Source organism: Paralichthys olivaceus, chromosome 9 (genome assembly GCF_024713975.1).
Source record: "Paralichthys olivaceus isolate ysfri-2021 chromosome 9, ASM2471397v2, whole genome shotgun sequence".
Classification (NCBI taxonomy): domain Eukaryota; kingdom Metazoa; phylum Chordata; class Actinopteri; order Pleuronectiformes; family Paralichthyidae; genus Paralichthys; species Paralichthys olivaceus.
In genome coordinates this window covers 7,526,112-7,550,200 of record NC_091101.1, presented here as the reverse complement: position 1 = coordinate 7,550,200, position 24,089 = coordinate 7,526,112, and the positions used below count along the sequence as shown (strand labels likewise).

Sequence of the window (24,089 nt, the reverse complement as noted above, 5' to 3'; positions counted from 1 at the left end):
ATGTCCTCTGTATCCTCCCTGTTTTCTGTGTGTCTTCGTGAACTAGTGTGTGCTTAGTCATGGCCTCCAGAGACCTCAGCTTTCTAGGAGGCAGGATACCACCGGAAATTGAGTCTATGTCGAAAAACCTGAAGGATGTGGATCACGAGATGTTCAGAAGAATACTGAAAGGTACAAGCTAGTCCTCTGATCCAGCTGCTCGTGTTTAATGTTACATCATCACACACTTTAACAGCTTTATATAGCATGTGTGTGGATATAAATATAATGTCAAATCAACTGACTTTTAATTAGTTGCTTAATTAAACATGCTTTACTGCTAATCTGTGATATGTGTATAGGTTAGTGTGATAACAGACAGCTGTGTGGAGGAGACTGGTGACTGGGGGGGGGGGGGGGGGATCATTAAATAACGTGTCTGTGAATAAATGTTCCCTGCAGCTGTGGTCAGTGCCCTGGAGGGGAAGGACAGCCGAGATGTGATGAAGGCGATAGCAGAGAGCAGCACCATCCCACAGGAGAGACTGAGTCACATCGTAGCCGGCATGTACAGAGTTCTGTCCGAGGCCATCCGCATCCCCACGTCGTCACTCAAACAGGAGGTACGCGCTGCTGGTCATCGCTGCAAATCACAGGCAGTGAACCACCATAAGCATGGTTACAGTAATCATCCATAGTTTTCTCACTAACACAAGATATGACTGGTGTCCTGTTATTACACTGTGTTCAAATAAGCAGGGTTTGGATATTGTATCACATGGGAACCCTGATAAAATGAAGTGCAGTGTAAAACATTATTATGCATACGTACTATCAATGGACACCTTATGCATTTTCACAAAACATATTTTGGCATGTCACAGTGAGAAAAGTACTGGCCCAAAATAATAAAATGAGGGATGGATGAATGGTGTTTAGCTTCTTCATTTTTAGGCTCCTGCTATCAAGTCTTAAACCATTCTCCTTAAAAAATCTTTATTAAAGGCCTTAGTTGCCCAGGTCTTTCTGCCTGTTTAGATCCACACCTGTGTGGGTATCCAGGTCACATAATGCTATTTACATCCCTTTTATAAACTGAATTGTGTTTTTTACAATCAACATGTTTATATTGATATAGAGAATTCTAAAGTTTCTGCTTTGTCCCTGTTTAGGCCTTCAAAGATGATCTCAGAGAATTAAGGTAAGGCTTCAAGTGTTTGTTTTACACACTTAATGTTTTTGATTATCACTCATGTTCATAAATAACACAATTTGTTGTTTGTATTTCTGTCAATTAGGATACCTGAAGACTTTATCACAGATTTCTCCAGTGTGGTGTTTGGAAATCGGTATGTTGAATTTACACAATTTAACACAGTATTATTGTGTTTTCTGCCCACAGAACTCAATAGACTATTAATGCAGTAAAGAGGAAAGATTTTTTTATCGTACCTTAAACTGGATTAGTCAGTGTTGGAGTTATCATTACATGAATGACCTCTGGCACAGCATATTGACATCAGATATTTGTCCATCAATATCTGAACTGCTGCTGTTGATAGATGTTATGATTTCAATCTCTCTTTGTATTTGTAGACGTACAGCTCTAGAGGCTGCGACCTCCCAGAATGATCCTCACCTACCCACAATAGAAGACTTTAAATGGAGAGTGGATGTCGCCATTTCTACAAGGTAATATATACTGAGGTGGAGAGAAAACACTGTATCCTGAGAAATGTATTCATAACAATTGTCAGAACCTTTTCAGCAAAATGTCTGAATAACTTTGAATGACATAACATACTTATGTAATTTTTATTTGTTTTATTTTTTTAATAATCTGTCTTACAGAGTATGAGGTGTCTAATGTTTCCAGTGTCTGATATTTATACACCTTAGTAACTTTTATTGAAAATCAGACACATCTAACCGATAAAATCGTACAGAACTGCAAACATCACTTTATTGACAGTTGATGTTTGGACAACGCTGTGTAGAAGCACCTCAGAAAAACACCTTGAACATCCAAGATGTGACCAAAATGTTTGTGTATTGTCCAGTTTTATAGTTAGAAGGTGAAGTAGATTTGGTCTCAGTGTAATGAAGTGGATATTTTTCTGTCTCTCCAGCTCTTTATCCAGGGCTCTGCAGCCTTCTGTACTGATGCAGATGAAACTGTCAGACGGGAGTTTAAGTCGCTTTGAGGTACATAAACAAATGATATGTTTCTTTACAATATATTCATCCTGTTTTCATTGTCAGTTTATGCAGAGTCTGATAGAAATGATGTGAGCAGATGGAAGATGTTTCTGGAGACTCAGACCTTTTAAAACAGGCACGTTTGTGAGAGATTAGTTAACACTGTGTAGTTCATTCATAGTAGACTGTATTTAACCATTTACCACACCATACATACTACATGTCCAAAAAGTTAATTTTTCATGGAACCACATCACAACTTCCATTGGTCACCTAAACATTAAACCACATTTTACCTAAGTCATGCTGACTACTCTCAATTCCTTTGACCCACTTCGAGAAGACTTTTGTAATTTATTGGCTCTAAGACCTGTGGAAGCTTTTAACCTCCTCTCCCTCCCCCTCTCTCCCTCTCTCTCTGGGGGTTTCCACTACAACTACCTGATTTCAATGAGTGTTCAGTAGATTCCAGTTTGCATTAGAACTGTCTTAAGTTGGACTTTCAGAAACCCATAGGTATTTAATACATGGTCATGTTTATCCCCATGGCCAATGGCAGCTCTGCAGTGCAATGTGTGTGCGTGTGTTCCAAGTTTATCTTCAGCCTGTTCATAGAAAGAAGTGGGTTACTAGCCAGTGGACTAATGTAGGTCAGTTTCAGTTCTTACATAATATGATCAAATTGTAAAAAATAAGTAACCTCTATAAACAGCAGCCTAACCTAAAACCAGTATTTCACAGATTATTGCAGACATATATTTAAACAGTGTGTCTTTGTTTATGTGCAGTATATGATCATAATGTAAAAATAGAAGCTAGCAGAATATAATACACAGCTGTTCTTTCTCCTGGAAAATCAACTTTTTTTACTGAAGGAAAAATCTAGAAACCTCTTGAAGTCAAAGTTATACAGCCTGAAACCCTGGCCACATGTCTTCTCTCTGTTCATACAAAACTATTAATTCAAATTATATCACAGGAATAACAACTGAGAGCAATGTGACCTTATTTTTTCCAAGAGATTGTTGATTTTCTGTATAAAAAAAATAGCACAAACCATATAATTATAATCATAACATTTGTAACTTCTATGGTAACAATGTACATGTACTTATAACAAATAATTGGTGATGTCTGATGAAAGCTGTTGATACATCTTCCACAAAATTAGTAAAATATAGGCTCAACAGGGGGCGCCATACTCCTGCCACAATATACCTGCCTCGTAATTGTAAAATAGAAGCACGATTAGACACTCAACTGTTTTCAAAGAAAGTTACTAATGTGGACAGAAACAAGAATGAGGACTTCTGCTTCTGCGTTGAACCTAGTGCTGCAGTTACATAATCAGATCCCAGTGGGATTAGAAGATTAGGAGCAACAGCATCCGCAGATTCTATTGATGGACTTTATCTCTACCTGATATGTGTCTCTCAGGATCTCTTCTTGAGTCTGAATAACCGATATATTCTGCTGTAATCACAAAAAACTGACAGAAGAGATCACTGCTGCTCCTTTTAATGGCCTCAGTTTTAACGGTCAGATGTGTCACAAAGACAGATTCAAACATATGATGACTGACACTCTGCTTTATGCTTTAACACAAGGATGAGAGGACCATGAATTATAGCTGCTATAAGTAAAACCTTTTGCTTGTTAGAGTAGAATATGTTGCTGTTGTAAAAACTGCTCTCATCATGTAGAGAAGGCAGAGTCACTGCCATGAATCGTCTACTCTGATGTTCAAGGCCTTTCAGATTTTCTGGAACTACAAACATCTCTAGAATGGCTGTCCTGTCATCGCGACTGAGTTGTCTTTGTCATCATAGAAATATAATAACAGCACATCCATGAAAGGCTAGAATTGCTGTCACTCTCTATGTTACACGTAGGTGGTCACATCCTATTGGACAGTTAAGCCTAAACCACGCATTCCTAAATCAAGTTGTGTCCTGACGTCCTGCCACTGGTGTCATACGCAAAAGAGTTGGAGGTGATGCCTCTCTGTCTGTGGCATCTGAGTTAGATATGAAAGTCTCTTAGCGTAGACACTACTATGCACTGCTGGTTGGCCCTTTATCTATAACCTGACCTTGGATATTGCTTTGAAAGAAGAGAGAATGTGTAGAACGCGACGGGTCTATTCTCCAAATAGTGTACAGATGCAATGTGTGAGGATGATCAAAAATTCCTTTATGTACGGTTTTTATTGCTCTTTTTTGTCAGCTTTATCTTGGCCACATAACTGTTTGTGTGACATTGACAGTGATTTGTTTTTTTCCCTATCAGGTGCCTGTGTCTAAGTTCCAGGAGCTCCGTTACAACGTGGCGTTAATTCTCAAAGAGATGAACAATCTGGAGAAGAGGAGCATTCTCAAAATCCAAGACTAATGCACCATGCTGGGGTTTTAGGAAATCAAACCCTTTTTTCTACTTGACGTTTATGAGATTTAGTGGAAATGTACTTTACACACACACTCATATGCTTTGAAAGCATTCGCATCCAACATACCTGACTGTCAGTGTCAACTAATAAGAACAGAGCGGGCTGGATCCTCATCAGGCTGCACCACATGAATAAAGACAAGGCTTTTTTCTGTTTCAACCTGTGTGAAAACAAATCTATAAACTGTATCCTTTGTTTTCTTGACTTTGGTTGTTAATGCTTTAAATTTCCATGATTCAGTTAACTCATCAGTATATTTGAGACGGGTGCAAAGCTCCATTGTGTCAACACATGAGTGCAGCCAAATTAAATCTTAGACACTCTTACTTGGCCACTTAGACAGGTGTCATGTGATCTGTTGTTTTAGACTGGACATCTTGTTGACATGCTCCTGAAAGGACAAACACTGATTGTTTTTTCATGTTTTTATACCTGGGACAGAGCAAAACCAGTGTTGTATAAAAAGTAAAATGAGGACAATGGTTGTCCTGTTTTTTTTAATGTGTTTTCAATGATAACATCAAGAATGTTAACCTCTGCAGCCACATTTATCTAATAAAAAATATGTGTTATTGTCTTTGCAAAGAACAGATTATGTGCTTTGATGATAATGTTGGCACCGCCTTCAGGTTCACATTTGTTGTTTTGAGTGAAGTAACAAATAATATCTGTGTGTCTCTCAGGGTGAACTGTAAAATCTTTATTGAAATTGCAATTTCCTCCAGGATAAATGTCTTACATTTATATTTTATGAAAAAAATTGTTAAATGTTAAATTCCTATTGAATAATATTTACTGTGGATTTTAAAAAGTAACAGTAAATAATGTGGTTATTCACTGGAATAAAGGTACTTTAGAATCTGGACACCTGTAGGGTATGAATTCAAATTTGGAATCTGTAAAATTGGTTTGAAATTTTAAAGAAAAAAAAGTAAACTCTTAAAAACCAAATTTATTTGTGATAACTGTGCAAACATTTGACGACACCTGTTTTCCAATTGATACCGACAATTCAATACAGCAGGGTAATACCTCTGTGTATCTGAAATTATAGAACAAATGAGTACTTTTAGAAAGAGGAGAGGGGGAATCTTTACAACTTAAATTAATCTTAAAATGAAACTTCAACCCAACACCGTTTCCACTTTCAGTTTTGCTTTGCTTTCATCTTGTGTCCAGTTCATCTCAAACCAGCTCCATGAGATTTAAACCTGCAGACTGCTGCACCACATCATAAGAAGCTCCGTCTGGTTTTTCTCATTATCTTGCTCTTGGATGAACCACAGAAAAACCAGTCTGTCTTTGTCTCATCATGATAACACAGTGATAACTCACACAGTACAGCATTGTCCTAATGATGCATCAGAGGGTGCAGTATCAGTTTGTGCCGACCTGTTTCTTTACAGACAGGAACCCAAAAGTTTTCTTTAGTGTCAAGACTTAATTTCCTTCCACTGGTGCAGGAAAGCTGTAAGTCAGTTTACTTCTTCATGGCTAAAAAATGACTGTTTTCTATTAACTTTGTGTTTACTGGACTTTAACTGCTTGAGGGTCAATACAAAGTATGAAACCTCCTTTCTTTATTTGCTTCAAGGAAACAAAGGAGGTCTTGTCTTATCCACTCAGATCCAAACCACTTTGATTTATAACCAAAGAAGCACTTAGCCTCATATGGGGAAACAAAAATACTTACCACACACCCACACACAAACACTGAATACTTACTTTTTATTGCAACTAAGCGCTCTGTTTAATTAAAAAAGTTACAGGGGCGACTCATCAGCCATAATTTCTCAGTGAACATTAAACTTTTATTCATTTTCTTCTGTCTGACAGCTCCTTAGACATTTCACTGCATGTCTTGGCCTAAACAACAGTGACTTGCACTTATGAAGTTACATTTGATAGATGAGTGATTTAAGTTTGTGACTACATGGATCTGTTCAGTTACATCTGTCATTTTTACATTAGACACGTTGATCTTCTTTTTGTTCTTCTTGTTTTTCTTCCTCTTCGTTCGGTCTAATACCAGGTGGCAACCAATTGTTTTGGAGTTTGAATCAAAGTTATCTCGGTCATATGAAATTATTTTGTCCAATCCTGTCTCTTTCAGATAATGGAGCATACTCCCTATTCCAAAACTAAATACTATTTCTAAACTCAGTTCTTCCACTCCATGCTTTTCAATTTCCCTTTTTAGCTTTTAATAATATCAATAATCTTCTTCTCTTCAGTTTGGTTTATTGGCAGGTGGCAACCAAAAGTCAAGGTGCATTGCCGACATCTACTGTATCTCTTGATATTTGATAGATTCTCCCATCTTCAATAGCTAGGCTGTGTCATGCTCTATGTAACAACATCTGACTTCATGTTGTGTCCACCTCATCTTGTCCTCCCCCAGTCCACTTGCCAATAAAGGAGGGAGACCTGCTGGGCTCCCACTATGAGGTGGAGGTTAGTAAAAATCGAATCTTTTATTTCATCCGTAGATTGAAATTTGCAAAATCTGGATCCAGAGAAATACAACATTGTCCAATGGTATGGTTCCTTTTACCATCAAAAGTTTGACTGCTTGAACTGGCTGAATACAAGAATCAGACAAAGGGCAGGCATCTCGTTGTATGTTTAAAATCTGATGTGAAACCAATATTTATATGGACTCTGTCTTTGACATCAGGAGAATAAATGTTTGTGTGTCTTCATCTGAGTACTGCACTGATCCACCTGGAGACCCTAGAAATTGTCCATGGCGACAGAAAGCCAGCTTCTCTGGTATAGGTAGGTACAGCAGCCATAGAGAAGATAGCATGTGGCAGAGATTCAAGATTCAAGATTCAAGATTCAAGATGTTTATTTGTCATATACACAATAACAGACACAGCGGTTTATTATTGGGTAATGAAATTCTTACTTTGCAACTGCCCGACCAAAGAACTGTGCTTACTAATATAAAAAGAAAAACAGAAGAAAATATATATAAAATACGAAATATAAAATATAAAAGAGAGATGCCAGTCCAACAGGAGAAGCCTGTGCCTGTAGAGAAAAAATATAGATTTAGATCTAACAGCATGACAGAGGTGAGATTTCAGTGTTCATATAAAAGTTCATTGTTGTTCATTTGATCTGGATCAGTGCTCCGGAGGTCATGTTGGGACTGTCCTACAAGCAGACATTAGACATCTGGTCTCTGGGACTCGTTTTAGCAGAGCTTGCTCTGGGCTTCCCACTGTTTCCAGGGAAACACAGGCACTACTTCTTGAGTATGTTATTCACCAACACCAATTCTCTCAGCATCCTGAGTTTGGTCTTCAATTGTGTTTTTGCAAATGAGACATCTGTCCCTTAGACCTTTTGTATGTTTCCAGATACACTAAAACACTATCATGCTTACGATCATACAGACTTTAGGCACATAGACTATGTCAAATTCAGATGTTTACAAGTTCAAATCTGATTTAAGATCTAACATGTAACCTTGAGTCTCTCGTGCAATTGAGTCCTGTATGTTTATGCATTCCTTCTTAAATGAAAGCCCTGAAAGATGAGATTTCCACTGTGAAAAGAGAACTCTCTGGTGAAATCCATCACATGAGTATACATCTCTCCATCATTCTTTAAGGCCAAGAATAGTTTTATCAGTAAAGAGACTTCTCTGAGCTACAGTTCCTGACCCAGTATTTAATATCCACACAGATTCACACACTTGGTGAGCTGACTGGACTGCATTGTTAACCTATTTAGAAACAAACACAACAAACTATCAAAGTGTGAGAAGATCTCTGATGTGTGTGTGTGTGTGTGTGTGTGTGTGTGTGTGTGTGTGTGTGTGTGTGTGTGTGTGTGTGTGTGTTTCTGTGTGTGAGTGACTGACTGGATGGCAGTGTGTGTGTGCCCACTGTGTTTATATGCTTGCATAACTGCGAGTGTCCTCATTTACATATATGTCAGTCCGTCTGTTTTTACAAGTGTGTCAGTGTGTGTTTCTTGATGTGTGTCAGTCTGTCTGTCTGCAGCAGTGTGTATGTCCGGCAGTGTGTGGGTGTGTCTGTGTGTGGGATTGAGTTCACAGGCTAGACTGGCCGACCTATATTACCAGCATTGCTGCTGCTACTACTGACATGGACACTGATGGACAGAGTAGCATGTAATCCTCACTCTCTATCCTCACACTGCAAACCCCCGCAGCAAACCCTACTTATTTAGGGACTGGAGGAAATACTACTGATAGGCTTTAAGCAGAGCTAATAATACTGTGTGGTCTAGTGTCAGACGCCTCTGTAGGACAATACCTTAACTAATAATTAAACTATGACCCCTTAAGCATAACCTACTTCTAATTCTAGCCTTACAGGGAGTCTGCGTATACACAAGATGCGCACAGTGTGATTTACTGTAAAAACACAGCAATATTATTCAAATACTAAGTGAATTCACAGCCTCATTTTAGCTTGTTATTTTGACAGCTTATTATGTTCCAACTCTGTGCCAGTCTCTGCCCACGAGATTAAATATGTTGTGATAATCTTTGCATTATCAAACCTTCACATCCTTTATTATTTTCATTGATACCATGAATTACTTATTAGTATTTATAGTATGTGTAACTATATGTCATTAAGCACTCATTATTATTCACTGCCTTATATGCTGTATATCACAATATACTCATTTATCTTATCAGTCATTATGTATAATAGGCCTCACATTATTTCATTTTTACTCTAGGTGCTTAAAACATAATAGTTGTGCTGAAACAGTGCGATCCTCTGTAGACTGCTCTGTGACTTAAAGGCAGCATCGACTTGGTTAAAAGCCCTGTGACAGCTGAAAGCCCCTGAGCTCGGTCTCCTGTGTGCTGTACCAGAGGTACTGTACCAACTCAATCCAGAAGAAGGAAAACGCTGTGACGAATGCTCAGGGCATAGTCTGTGATAGAGCATAGGCTGTGAAGTTGGGTGCAGATACCACACAGTCGCTGCTGCACAACAGAAGATATTCTCACTGATTTCTGTCTGGACAGGCTTGAGTTTATCTTGGTTGCTAAAACTGAGTGCTTTTTCTGACTGCAATACAAACTAAATCAACATTGTTTGTTGATAATAGTGTCAGAGCATGACCCTGTTTTTTCTCTGGCCCAGGCCAGGGTCATTTTGACCCTCAACGCTCATTCAATCCCTAACATTGCAGCATATGGAAACCCATGTAAACTGTCCTCAAAACATACACCATCCTCAAAATGCTATTTGCCCTAATGTGAGTTCAGGTTTTCCAAGAGCATGTGAATTAATCATGATGAATAAACCCTCATGTAACAGGTGACTCATAGCAGCATTCTGCAGATCATGTTATTGCTATTGTGTCTTGTGTAAGTAAATGAGGTGAAGCAGGAAGTGAATGCTTGTATAAGTCCACAGTCACAGGTCAATAATTGTACCACATACTTTTGGAACAGCTCACCCTGGACAGTTTTACAACCTAGCCGACAACTCTTTCAGCTTGACCCCAGCAAAAATGTTGCTTCATTTTAACTAACTACTACTAACTAATACTTTCATATAGCGAATGTTTAGATGAACAAGTATGGGCTAGGATGACATCACATAAGAAGACGACAGATGATCATATACATCAACAAGCGTAAACACAGACCCTGAGCACTGTCACTGGCATTTTCCTACAGGATGGGAATTTTGGTATTATTGATTGTACATCATACAACAACTAAATTATCGTACAAATGTGATAATTGCCGTAAATCTGACAATGGTCCTGACCACATGTTAATGTCAATGATCACATATATTGACAAAGTCACAGGGAGGGATCCAGTGGCCCCTGCTGAAATCTAATGAGCCTCTGCAGTTCCTCTGTCCTCTCAGTAGTCACTTACTAACAATACAAAACACTATAACAATTTATTTCTAATCTTTTTGAAGTACCTTATGTAATGAGAACCAGGACTCATTTTCAAAATGGAGTAATGACTATAAGGAACTACGTCACATGTGCATCTTACTGAATCGGGAGTCGTGCACAGATGCTGGACATATAATTGGCCCCTCTGTGTAAATTGTGGCCCCTTTATGGCCCCTGATTTTGATAAAATCTCTGATCCACCACAGACAGACTGAAGCTCCAGAATGCAGTATAATGTAGTATTAAAGTAGTACAAATGAATAAGGTGGTTACTCAGCGGGGTCCCTCCAGCCCCTCCTGGGCTCCCACTCTGACCCACTCCTGGATGCAGGACGTGGGTCAGACAGGCTCCTGGCCCCGCCCGCGACGCTGAAGCTGTTACATGGCAGAATGTTTTGTAACAGTGTCTCTGAAGTCGTCCAATGAGAACAGCTGCTCGGAGTCACATGACACAACTTTTACATAAGAGTTTTTTTTCTGCTGCGCGGCTCCATTGAGAATATCAGTGAGCCACTTCCTGGAGGACTCATGATCGTGCACAGTGCTCACCGGCCCCCGTCAGAGGACAGTGACATGAGCGGCAGCGGGGACACTGCTTCACAGGTGAGGGGATAGGCTTCACGCGACCTGCCGGGTATGGGGACAGAGAGTGAGAGCATGCTGCAGCTCGCAGCTGAGGCTTTCCAGTCCAAAAACTTCGAACTGGCCGCGGACATCTACGAGGTCCAGCTAGCGGTAGTCGGAGATCCAGGGAGCCGACAGGAGCTGATGGTGAAGCGGGGTGACGCGCTCGCGTTCGGGGGCAAATTCACCGAAGCCCTCGATGTGTACCGGCAAGCCTCAGAGACAGAGCGACTGAAACCGGCTCAGCTGGCCAACCTCGTAGAGTACCTGTCGGGTAGCATCCGGAGGCAGGACGCGGGTGGCAGCCAGCGCAGCGGCAGAGGAATGGAGGAGGAGGCGGCGGCAGCACCGGCAGCACCACCGGGGCATGCCGCTGCTGCCACCGCCACAGGTTGCGGGCATGCGGACTTCTCCTGCCGGATATGTCTGAGCTTTCTGTTCGAACCTGTGACTCTGCCGTGCGGACACAGCTTCTGCAAGAAGTGTCTGGAGAAGGAGCGGCCGGTCAAGTGTAAGGAGTGCAGGGACAACTCCCCGGCGGACGTACAGAGTTACCGGGTGAACGTGGTGCTCAGCAGCCTGCTGGCCAAGTGGCTCCCGAGCCTGCAGCAGGCCGGCCGGCTGAGGCGGGAGGGTAACGGGCTGTACGCCGAGAAGAGGATGGAAGCGGCGCTGGAGAAATACAACCAAGCCATACTGATAGGTAAGTGATTCTACAGGGAGTACAATAAGCTGTGCTACTTTATCTCCATCAGTTTGGTCATGTTTCTGCCCCACGACATCATGTGTGGTGACTTCAATGACAGCGTGTTACATGACTGCTACATGTCGTGTGACGGCGGCTGTGTGTGGGGGCAGTAGCCGCAGTTGACCGCCTCTCTGCGGGCTGCTGCTCTCAGCCGGGCCGCTGTGTTGGATAACAGGGGTTAGTTATGTAGGCTGGGCCAGTGGACCAAACATTGCGTAAGCACGTAACCTGCCCCCCCTCAGCTCCCTCATTGTGTAACGTCACACCATCGTTCAGGCGAATGTGGGTCAAGGGTATTATTGCAGGTCAGCTCCATGTGCGGGAATGGCTGCAGAAGTCTTATACAGTTTGCAGGTTGACCCACATAAACTGCGACTTCCACCCAGGGAGTCATGTTCAAATTTAAAGTTTTGTTATTGATCAGGATCTATGTTCAAGAGGGCGGTTTATTTTGTTAAAGATGAGAGACACTCGAGCTGCTTTTTATGATGCGTTTGATTTAGATGGATGGATTATTGAGCCAAAACTTCCTGTTGAAGTTTAAACGTACCAGGTACATAACACACACACTGAAGTAATACACTTTTTTAAAAACGATTTTAGGAGAGAAAAACGCTTCAGAGCGTCTGTGTCACTATAAATTAATAAGTTTAGTTAATTTGAATTGAATTCCTAAAATTCATAAAACTTTGAAAACTTAATTTGGGTTTTACCCACTTAAGTGTATTTTAAAAGTTGGTCCAACTATTGTCTTTAAGATTCTAGAAAATGATAAAGGGATTTTAAACATGGAAGAATATAAAGAAAATAAAGAGTGGATGGTGCAATGATTTTAACTACATTCCATCTCACTGGGTTGAGTTCTGATCGAGGTCTCCACAGCCACAGGCCCACGTCTTTCAGGACTGAGATATTTGACCTGATCTCATTCGAGTCTGTGCTGCTGCAGCTCAGCGGCTCTGTGCGGCCCGGTTGTGTAAGTTTACAGTTCCCCCTTTCACTGACAGCTGCATCGTCTGATCGAGGTACCGTGGTCTCCCTGGGCGGAACAGACAATAGAAGCCACAGTGTGAATTGCGTTGGGGGTTATCAACGTAGCAAACCTCTTTGTAAGCAGAAGCGGGGGGGTCATTTATCACCCAGCTGCTGCAGTGGAGCTTGCTCAGAGGCCAACAGTTTGTTGTTGTGTTGTGGTAGCTCCCACAGTGATAGATAGTGATCGCTCTGGACTGTGTCCAGGTTTGGCTTTGAGGATGTTTTTCAGAGGGATTCTGCTTGTTTACCAAAGGTGTTTTAATAGAGAATGATTAACAGAGAATGACATAACTGTCTTAGTGGAGGTTTGGTTGGAGCGACCCTGTCTATTGCCAACATTTTGGTTGTTAAGTAACGACACAGAATACCTACTTATGCAAACAAAGACTTTTTACAAATTAATTTGTGAGCTGATAAAAGAACAAGGTCTCATTTGAGCACCCTAATTCACACATAACACCTGCATAGTGTTTGAACTGGTGTGTGGACTCTATTTTGTTCCCTCTTATGACCAATTCTGATATTAACTCTGAACTTATATATATTCATATAACTCGGATGTGTAAATTAAATGTTTAAGTGGCAGGAATACCTCTTATCTTAGTATTAAAACTCAGTTAAGTTAATTTAAGAGTTGTAAGTAATAATTAGCACAGATCTGTTTGTGTATGTGTTCAAGCATGTGCATGTATAACAAAGCTACCCTGTTGAAAATGCGTACTCTGCTAAACAATGACACCTCTGTCCAGCTGAGTGTTCTGCTGAGTCTTCTTACTTTACATTGACATATAAAAAAACCTTACACCTCCTAAGCATCCATTTCTGTTTTTATTTCATTCAATGATTTACTACCTGTGTCTGTAAAAAGCCAGAGATTCTGATTCCCATAGGACTAACTGCGACATTTGCATAAGTTTCTATAGTTATGAAACCTGCTATGTGGGTGACCTTGATAGTGCTGCACGGTTTTGTAATGGGTTTTTTCATAACACATTTTGTAATGTGGAAGCTGATCCAGTTGAAACATTCCTCTTGTCATATAACTTGAAGCATAACCACTAAAGGAAGCTTTTAAAGACAGAACAAAAAAGAATAAATTTATTGACCAAGTACTTCCAGCTTTTGAGAAATTCTTCTCCAGTTTCCTACATTTTACATCTTTGTATATTCAATTTATCTGAGTTGTGGATAAATAGATTTAATATATTTTTATATATATTTTAATGGAGAAAATATTTGATATTTGATACATTTATGATTGATCGCAATTATATATTTTCAAATCAATTAATAATGAAAAAAATATTTAAAAAAAATATTTTTCTCATCTGTTCTGCAATATCAAGTCCTACATCTAACAATTATTTTCCTTATCTATTCATTTACTGTTTTCATTTTTTGAAATAGTAATAGATTAACCTATTCATTGTTTGGTACATATGTCAGTCTAACACTTAAAGAATTAACTTTATTTATGCTTAAAAATATTAAATGATTTATCAATTACCCAAATGAATGAATGAGGGTTTCAGTTATTTTCTTAGTGGTAAAAACCTTGAAAGGTCGTGGTTTGCTGATGTGTGAGGGGTCTTTCATTCCTGGGAAACTTCTGAGTTTACCAGTCAGGAAATAATCAGTTTTCAAGCTCATTTCTTCTAGTTTCCAGTATCTTGTTGGGCATGAAATCTGAATCATTCCCCTCACATGTTATCATTTAACCACATGAAACACATTTTTCAGAGATTAGTCATTCTTTATCAGATTGACTCAGTTCACTGTGGTTGGTTATATCTTGCTGTGGAATACTACTTGGTATTTGTGTCTTTTCACTTGGGATTACACACATGTTCTCAATAAAGGTTTCCAAAGCAATTAGTTGCCTTGGTCTCTGGCAAATTACAATGGATTCTTTTTAGCACTGCTAAACGTTTTATACTTAAATAAATGATAAATTGATTAACTGAAAAAAAATCCAACATATTCATTGATTGTGAGAAATTAACACTGTCGCCAACTTTTCCTCATGTCCTCCTCAGCACCCATGGACCACATACTGTTCAGTAATCGCTCCCAGATCCACTCTAGCCTGAAACACCATGAAAAGGCTCTGAGAGATGCTGAGATGGCCTGCAGACTCAAACCTTGCTGGTCCAAGGTACGGCCGGAAAATAATGGGGCTCTGTTTGTCCAGCATACTAACACATCTGTGATAAGTAGCTGATATAAGTAAAAGTAAAGTAATGTATCTCCCATCTGCCCACAGGGTCACGCACGTAAGGCCCAGGCCCTGGTGTCGCTGGGTCGGGTGGGGGAAGCTCTGAGAGAGTACCTGGAGTGTTTGTCCATAGAGCCTGACTGTAGACTGGCAAAGACTGAGGCTCACAAGGTAAGTCCAACATTAGTGTAGTACAGGGTGGGCAGTAAGAGGTCCATATGTCTTCCATTAAACATAAATAAATGAATAGATAATAATAGAATAATTTATGGTGTCTTTCAAAAGAATCAAAGACAACTTACAAAACATCATATTTAAACACAAGAATAATTTAAGTAAAATCAGTGGTTAAAATATAAAGTACATTATTGTTATTGACTAGTTTTACTGCATGTATTGGATGTTTTACATCAGTATACATTAATGTACATTGTATTAGCGGCAGCCTGCACACTGGTCAGGTATTATATACTTTGCACCTTATAAAAGGAATAATACTATACCTAAGGGGAAAGGCTGACTGGCAAATTAGTTTATAATAAACATTGCGCCCCAGTCTCACTCTTACTAAAAGTGACTAAATAAAACATGATGCAGTGCACAGGGAATTGTTGCATAATCATAATCATAAATTCACATTGTTGTTTGCTGTCTCCTCTCAGCTCCTCAGTCATCTCCTGGCTCCAGTCACAGACCAGGTCCCTGAACACATCTCCGACTACTCCAGCATATGGTCTTCCAGGGCACACATCAAAAGCAGCTTCAGTGCTCCCTTCCAGGTAAGCGATGCCCTCACCTCTGTTCGTCAGCCCAGTCAAAGTACAGCATGATGTTAAAGGGACATGAGGTTTCATCATTCTCCTCTGTCGTCCTTTTTTTTCTCTCAGTCTCTTAGTCCCAGCTTGTTGTCTTCAGAGTCCAGACTCACCTTCACTCCTCCAGCACATGAGATGTCACTGGGCAGAGAGGCCACAGGCCCGGGAAGGCCTGAGGTCAGGAGGCCCTCTAACAGTTTCCTCCTCAAACGAAAGCGCAGGAGCTCAGAGGAGAAGGAGGAGGTGGAGGAGCGAGGACAGGAGAGGAACAACAAGCACAAGAGATGCAGATCTGGTGAGTTTTTGCAACATTATATGCAAACAGTGCACATGATGTAAATGTACATGAGCAGTGTCTTATGTATTGTCTGTTGATCTCTCCATACAGAGGCAGTGGTGGTGAGCGGCCCACTGAGCTGTGAGGTCGGTGATGTCTTGGACCCATCAGATGTGGAGTGTTCCCTTTGTATGAGGTACAGTTTGCTCAACAGCTACTTTCAGATCTAAAACCTTATGAGCACTCATACACTCTGTGATGAATGTATTGGCATTTGTGTAACATATGGTAAATCACAACTGACGTCTGTATAGCCTGTAATGACATTACAGTAAGTGATATACAGTAGTTTTAAGCCTGTAATATTCTGTTGTCCACATGGGACCAGACTACACCAACAGACTATCTGGACTTTACTAGCTTTTTCTCAGTTCTTTCAAACATCTATGATAGTCTTCTTCAGCTGCTGAGTTTTATTTAGTTTGTTTTTTTCTGACTTAAGCATTGATTATTTAAACTTTTACAATTATTATAGACATATTATATACTTTTTACAATATTTCTGCAAGATTGGTAGCACTCTAATGCCACAGCTTTAACATTGTGTGTATGTGTGTGTTTCCCACTCAGACTGTTCTATGAGCCTGTGACGACGCCATGCGGTCACACCTTCTGTCTTCAGTGTCTGAAGCGATGTCTGGACCACAACCCAAAGTGTCCGCTCTGTAAAGAAGAGCTGTCCGAGGTACACAGCGTGAACTCATCTATAGTTTCAATAAAATTTGCCTCACTGTGTGAAACATTTTTATGTTAGGTAACATGATGCCAGGGAGCCAAAAACTTTGGTTACTCATCAGATGCAACTGATAGTGTTAATAATGATTTTATAAATGTCACAGTTTAGTTTAATTTACATTGATTACGTCAAACAGATACCTGCTCACAGTTTGAGGTCACCACTGGGGCCAATACCTCGTATCGGTGCATCCCTAGAATCTAGAGTGACGCACAGAATAAGATGATACGGGACAAATATAGAGCAGGCCCTAACATGGCTGTCATTGAAGAGTGTGTGGACCAAACTGTATTAACACGTTTCTAACATCTCTTTTCTTCTCAGTACCTGGTCCAGAGGCAGTACTGTAAAACAGTACTAATGGAGGACCTAATATCGAAGTATCTTCCCTCTGAGCTCATGGAAAGACAGAAGATCCACCAGGAAGAGATGGCTGAGCTCTCCAAGTGAGTTTGTGTCCCCATCTGCTCATGTCCATTGTGTGATTACCACATCTTGCGTTATTTTTTATTTTTTCTCCATTTTGTGTTTTCTCACGTCGTATCTATTCTTATCACAGATTATGACTTGTGCCTGACATAACACTCTCGATGTGAATATCTGCCCCTGTTTTTTGACCTACTGACCTACATTAGATAACACAAATTACTGACACACTGACCTCTGAGCGCACGCCATGTCAGGCATAGAATCACTCTCCTTGAGGCTGAGCCATACTCATGTCTCCAATAGATAACTTCTCTGAAACAGGAGCGACAGTGATTCACTCTCACAGTGGCCTCTGTTGTCACTGATGATAGAATAGTATATTTCCCTGTATTATGACTCTGCTAATGACTACATTAAATGCATTATTCTTTATTCCCTCCCTGTCTTTCCAGTCTTAACAAGAATGTGCCTATATTTGTGTGCACCATGGCCTTCCCCACTGTGCCGTGCCCTCTCCATATCTTCGAGCCTTGCTACAGACTGATGGTTCGCCGATGCATAGAGACAGGAACCAACTGCTTTGGCATGTGTCTGGCAGACAACCTCAAAGGGTCAGTGCTTGGATAGTGACTGTGTGTGCTCAATTAATGTGTCAGAGTGTACATATTATAGGAATGTTGTATATATCTAGGAAGTGTAACATCGGGCTTCCTGTCTACAGGTTTGCAGACTACGGCTGCCTGTTGGAGATCCGCGACGTGAAGTTCTTCTCTGACGGTCGCTCAGTGGTGGACACCATCGGTAGACGGAGATTCAAAGTCAGTCAGCACAGCGAGAGGGACGGATACAATACAGCTGATATAGAGTACCTGGAGGACGTTAAGGTAAGAGGGGGTGGGAGAGAAAGGACAAAGGGGGGAGATGGGGATGAGGTGTGGTGGAGTTAGTCGACAGAGAGGGGTGGAGGGGTCAAAGAGACATACCAGAAACTGTTGTACTGTAACTCAAAGGTGTTTGTGTGTGTGCAGGTGGAGGGTGTAGCAGAACGAGAGCTGCAGTCTCTGCATGATACAGTGTACGACCAGGCCCTGGTGTGGGTCAACTCCCTGAAGGCAGAGCAGAAGGAACGCATTGAGGGACACTTTGGACCCATGCCAGAGAAAGACTCTGAACTTCAGGTATAACATGACCACACACACACACACACACACACACACACACACACACACACACACACACACACACACAAACCTTGCTGTCCGAGGTACACAGCGTGAACTCACACAACCTTGTACTTTTGTTTTAGTGAGGCCCCTTACCTTAACCTCAACCATCACAACTAAATGCTTGACCTCAATCCTAACCTTAACCTAATTCTAACTGTAATCCTTACAGCAGGTCTGAACCCTCAAACAGCACAAACACACATGCACGCACACACACACACGTGCCTCTGTTGCTCAGAGCTGGAAGGACACATTTGTCGGCTGCATTTACTCGGTCCATGAATGCAGCCGATGAAGGATGCGGCCCCTGAATTGGGACACAGCTTGAGTTTGTTGTGTCTTCAGAACCTTCCTACAATGTCCTCTTTTCTCTGTCTCTTTCAGGTCTGTCCCAATGGGCCGTCGTGGTGCTGGTGGTTACTCGCTGTTCTTCCGTTAGAGGGCAGAGCCCAGCTGCCCTTTCTGGCCCTCACCTCTCTGAAAGATCGTCTTAGCGGTATCCGCAAGGTGCTGCTCTTCATGGCCCAGAGCAGGCACCGGTGACATGCTTCCTGAAAACATTCGCCCACCTTATGAAATGCAGTTATCCTCGCTGCAACCCCCCCGACCCAAAAATAGCAGCAGTTGACCTGTTGTTCTTCCTTTTGATGCACAAAAAACTGACAATAGATATTGTTGCACCTTTTCTGTTGTAACGCCATTTGTTTCAGAAAGCCACTCTGGATTTCATCTACACCTCAGGAGCAAAGATGAAATACATCTGATGGAACTGACTTCTTCCAAATATTATTAGTTTAATATTATTATTAGTTCTCAACACACCACAGAGTAAACTAAACTAAACTAAGGTGCAGACTTGAGCTACAGTCAGACAGGAGGGGAATTACGTGTGAGAATCATCACCTTCCATTGTAACATTTGATGTCATTCGATGTCAATGCTAATGCACACAAGCTAAGTGTTTGTTTCTGTCTGACATCTCTCCGTTCAGCTACGAGCTGCTGTGCTGAAATGTCTTCATCTGTCCGTGCTCCAGTGTTGCCTGTCTGGCCCTCCTCCATTTTTTTTGTAGTTCCATGCTCTTCCTGTTGCATACACATTGTGTGTGGAATGACACGACAAAAAAGGACAAAAAAAAATTCTGTCAATTCTGTAAAAAAAAAGCTGAGCTGCCTGTCTTATCGTAGCTTTAAAGCAAAGATGAAGCAAAGTTCAGAATCACATCTACTGCAAAGCATTCTATAAGAGACCAAACTATGAATTTGCCTTTTTGTGTCAATGCACTCACCACTGTTGAGTGACAAATTATATTATAAGTGATTAGATAAGATTTATGTCTTTGATTTAAAACTATTTGCTGGTTGAAATCTATGTAAACTGGGTGCAGACATTTATAGCTAATCCTTTAACTTGAACAACTATTTGTTTTAAACAGTCGGTCTGTTTGCTTCCCTTCCTTTCCTCCTTCCATTTCGTTATCTGACCCATTCAGCTGAATAGCAGTGGACTGAATCTTTACATCGAAATGCTTCAAGGCTCTTGTTGTTGTGTTTTATTCATCCATTTTTTTTTTATTTGTTGGATTTTTTCCATTATTTATTTTTATCATTATTTATGCATGCAGTGACATTGTTTACATTTCACAGAGAAAGATGCTGAGCTGCTCACTCATTATTTTTTTACTCATCATTTGACCTTTGAAACATCAGCAATATTGACCTGCTAACAGAAACACCCTTCACACAAACCAGAGAGGGTAACAACATGGCTGACACTGACAACTGCACAGGGCACTGTTGAGGGCATCTCCCCTCAGTGTTCCCTGGTGACCTAAATTTATGGAGTTTTTTTAATGGCCTGTCATAATCGGAGCTATGTTGACTTAAACATATTTGGATTCCTCCGCTGTCTGCAGCCACAGATATTTGTGAGGCCCACAATGCAGCAAGAAGTCCTAACCAAGGCCTGGATTCCTGACACCTTAATGTCCCTCAAGAGTATTTATTCAGTATTTATTCAGACTTATTTTGCACCACTTTAATAAGGGAATAGAGACAGTGCAGACAGGCTTCGGTGTATTAATACCCCCATGGCAGAAGTCAATACTTTTCTTTTGCATCTCCTCACAGGACAGCATGACTGGTAAAAATCTGCATTCATTAGAGTGTGACTGATGCCACACTATTAGTAAAGGCTAGTGCCTTCTCTTCACAGAAAAATGTAGTGTGGACATTTTAAACACACAGTATACATACCAGGTTCATTTTACCTGACAGACTGAAACTTTCAGAACATGATTTTCACAGGAAGGAAAGAATGAACTGAAAACAAAAGCAACATGTTTTGTGAAGAAAAATGTGTTTAAAATATTGAGGCCTTGCTGATGTCTGTGACATAACTGTTTTTACACAGCAAATGCTCATCTCTGGAAAATGCAGAAGAAAGTTGAGCTTTGTTTTATACATGTGTTTGATTTTACATGTTTCTATGTCAATCAGGTTCTTTGTATTTTATAATTTCCCTCATTTACCGGTGTATTTGTCTCACCTTATTTTATGTGATTGTAAACGGAGCGTCATGTCGAATAATCCACATTTATGATTTTCTTTTGAAAGGGCCAAAGCCATGTAATGAGGAAAAAAGAAAAATGAAACATACTACAATCTTTATATATTTACCAAGAATTTGCTGATGGAATTAATGCATTATATGATTTTTTTTTTTAACTGCCATCAAATTGTGGCTATGTGGCACAGAATCAAACAGCAATACTTTATAATGTAAGCTACTCCTATATATTGTTGTGTAGTTAACAGAGTGGTAAATGCTGTTGTTTGAAGAGGCATTTGTTCAGAGAAACCCACTATGTATGATAAAATGTTGGATGATGGCGTCAATAGCGCTGCTACTATCATGATCGATAACCATTAAGAAATTATAAATTAGCTCAGACTGGGCAGGAAAGGGAAAAATAATCACACCTCAAGTATAACAGCATATCAAATAAATAATTCCCATTCAGAGATAGAGGAGGCAATGGTAACTATTACATTTTTACATTTATGGCATGGAAATAATTTAGTCAGTTAAATCAAAAGATTCACACAATCAAAATGAGTTACAGCAGCTATTTTTTAACAATCATGCTTTAATTACACTTACACTTCTGCGTACTGGCTGCTGCTTAGCTTCATCCGCTGCAACCTCGGCAGACTCCTATTAGCAGTAACTCTATATTTATATAGCTGCTATATTTATAATTTTTATTTTACTCTTTTTGTCACTGCTGAGATTCCATATTCTCGGATAAAAGATGATTAACACAGGTTATAAGACGAAACCAAGTTGGAATATTAATACATTGGCATTTGTCTTGGTGTCACCTACTGAATTCTCAAAGGTCAGGATGGGTCTATAAACTGCTTTTACAGCTTGATGGTAACATTCAATATTGTGTAGCATTCAAAAATTCATGAGAACTGTGATTAAGAAAAAAGCCACTGACACAAAGATCTCCTCCATCCCCGTATCTTTCATATACCTACAGTTTGTGTCACTGACCATAACATTGCAGTTGTAGAAGAAGTTGGATCTTTTTTAATTTTTGGTCGCCCAGCTATGCAACAACAATCAACACCTTGACCTTTCAGAATTCAACCGGTGACTTTTGAACAGTTATAACTCCATTCGGTACCCTCTGTGAGCACTTCCACGTAGAGAGACACAATTATTATGCTTCCATATGTTATTATTTTCTTGATATTGTTGTTCAATCTGTGTTTGAGTCTAGAAAATATATCATGTGTCCCATCAGTGCTCCAAAATGTACTTTTTGTTTAAATTTGTGCCTGTGTTAAAACGCACCATCATCGACACCTCACATTTATGAGAGATTATGTCACTTCTCAGTTCAGTGAAGAGATTTCTTTGTGATGAGTTTGATGTTGATCCCAAATATTTGATGCATTTGAAGGAGCGCTTCATTTATCTTCCATGTCAATTTGAACAGTGTCTCATAAACAAAGTTAAAGTCAAACAGAAGCCAATCCCTGGCTGAACCCCGACTTCACATTCTTGCTTTGCTATTTGGCCTCGAAACCTTCACATCTTTAAAAACAAAGCTTCACCAAGCGCTTCTCATGTATTCAAATATTTGCACTGACTTCAGTTACTAAATGGCCTGATTCTTAACTCTTGTAGAACTCCATGGCCTCTAAATGTGTCTGGGTGAATTTGCACAAGATGAATGTATGTATGTGTTGACATGATGTTTTCTGTACATGTCTGCTTTTGATAGTAAAACTTTAGTTTTCATTAACTTTGCAAAAGTACAGTCTGAAGCTACGGCTTGTGAATAAACCAAAAGGATTGTGTTCATGATCCTTTATTGGATTTTCGAATGCACCTGACTGGACGAGAATCTGAAGTCTCCTTTGTTTGTCTCCTTCAGGGTTTGGTGTGTGTTTCTTAGAGAGTTCTGCTTCAGGTTACAGGTTTTATCATTGGGAATGTGTTAAATAATTCACAATATGAATCAGATCCTTTATCTAATCCGATTATGAAAAAAGATCTGTAATATGAGTGAAGCCAGATGAGTCAGCATTTTCAATGATATTTTGTTACATCCTATAATTTCCGTATATATACAGCATCCTTCAGTCAGTAATCACTCCTGTAGATGTTTGCATAACCTTACTTACAAACTAACTAACTGACAAATGGACAGGCAGAGGTAAAAAAAACATTTAAAGCTGATTGAGGTCAATGAGATAAATGTTCTAGTGGCTCATTGTATATACGCTCACAAGTTGGCAACATGACTAACAATGTTGCCATAAATTAGTCCTTTAAAAACTGGTCAGCTAACATCTCACATAAAGGATGTTACAGTGGAGCTACTCTGACACATCATATCAGATTTTTAGCTCTCAGCGGAAGCTTGGCTGAATAAAATACTTTGTGTCAAGAGGTTAGGGCCTAAACCTAAACCTATGGGTGATACAAATTTGGCTCTAATGCAAATTAAACCAATGTGGGGCCACAAAACATTCATCTGAATGAGAGAGTACACAGGCAAAAGCCACAGATGGACACAGATTCAAGTAGAGTTCGAGGAGAAGGTGGATGAAGTGTATTTTGTGTGTATGCATGTGTGAGGATAAACAAGGCCGAACAAGCAAGAGTGAGAAGCTAAGAAAAGACTGCTGAAGCGAACAGAACTGACACTTAGATAGAAACAGGTTCACCACAGACACAGTGACTGTATTTAATGAAATGTTGCATGTGGACGTGAGGAGATTTTGAACCGGGGACAGTGACAGCTTGTCTCCACACGTGAATGTCTCTAATATGTTTGAGCTGTGCACATAAATGCACAGACT

The 24,089-nt window shown here is 40.2% G+C and overlaps 2 protein-coding genes across 2 annotated transcripts; both read left to right on the top strand.

Annotated features, from left to right (window-relative positions):
* Positions 1-18: 18 nt before the first annotated feature.
* Positions 19-5,209, top strand: commd5 (COMM domain containing 5). Its single transcript, XM_020082706.2, has 7 exons — positions 19-171; positions 442-602; positions 1,152-1,180; positions 1,278-1,328; positions 1,576-1,671; positions 2,109-2,184; positions 4,468-5,209. The coding sequence occupies exons 1-7, from the start codon at positions 60-62 to the stop codon at positions 4,567-4,569; spliced, it is 627 nt and encodes a 208-aa protein (XP_019938265.1). The 5' UTR covers positions 19-59; the 3' UTR covers positions 4,570-5,209.
* Positions 5,210-11,034: 5,825 nt separating this feature from the next.
* On the top strand, positions 11,035-23,128 carry LOC109628090 (LON peptidase N-terminal domain and RING finger protein 3-like). The gene is made up of 12 exons (XM_020084989.2): positions 11,035-11,870; positions 14,987-15,105; positions 15,214-15,336; positions 15,828-15,944; positions 16,053-16,275; positions 16,369-16,453; positions 16,888-17,002; positions 17,378-17,499; positions 17,935-18,093; positions 18,204-18,366; positions 18,511-18,660; positions 19,093-23,128. Exons 1-12 carry the CDS (start codon positions 11,180-11,182, stop codon positions 19,249-19,251), a joined length of 2,226 nt encoding a protein of 741 aa, XP_019940548.1. The 5' UTR covers positions 11,035-11,179; the 3' UTR covers positions 19,252-23,128.
* Positions 23,129-24,089: the final 961 nt, after the last annotated feature.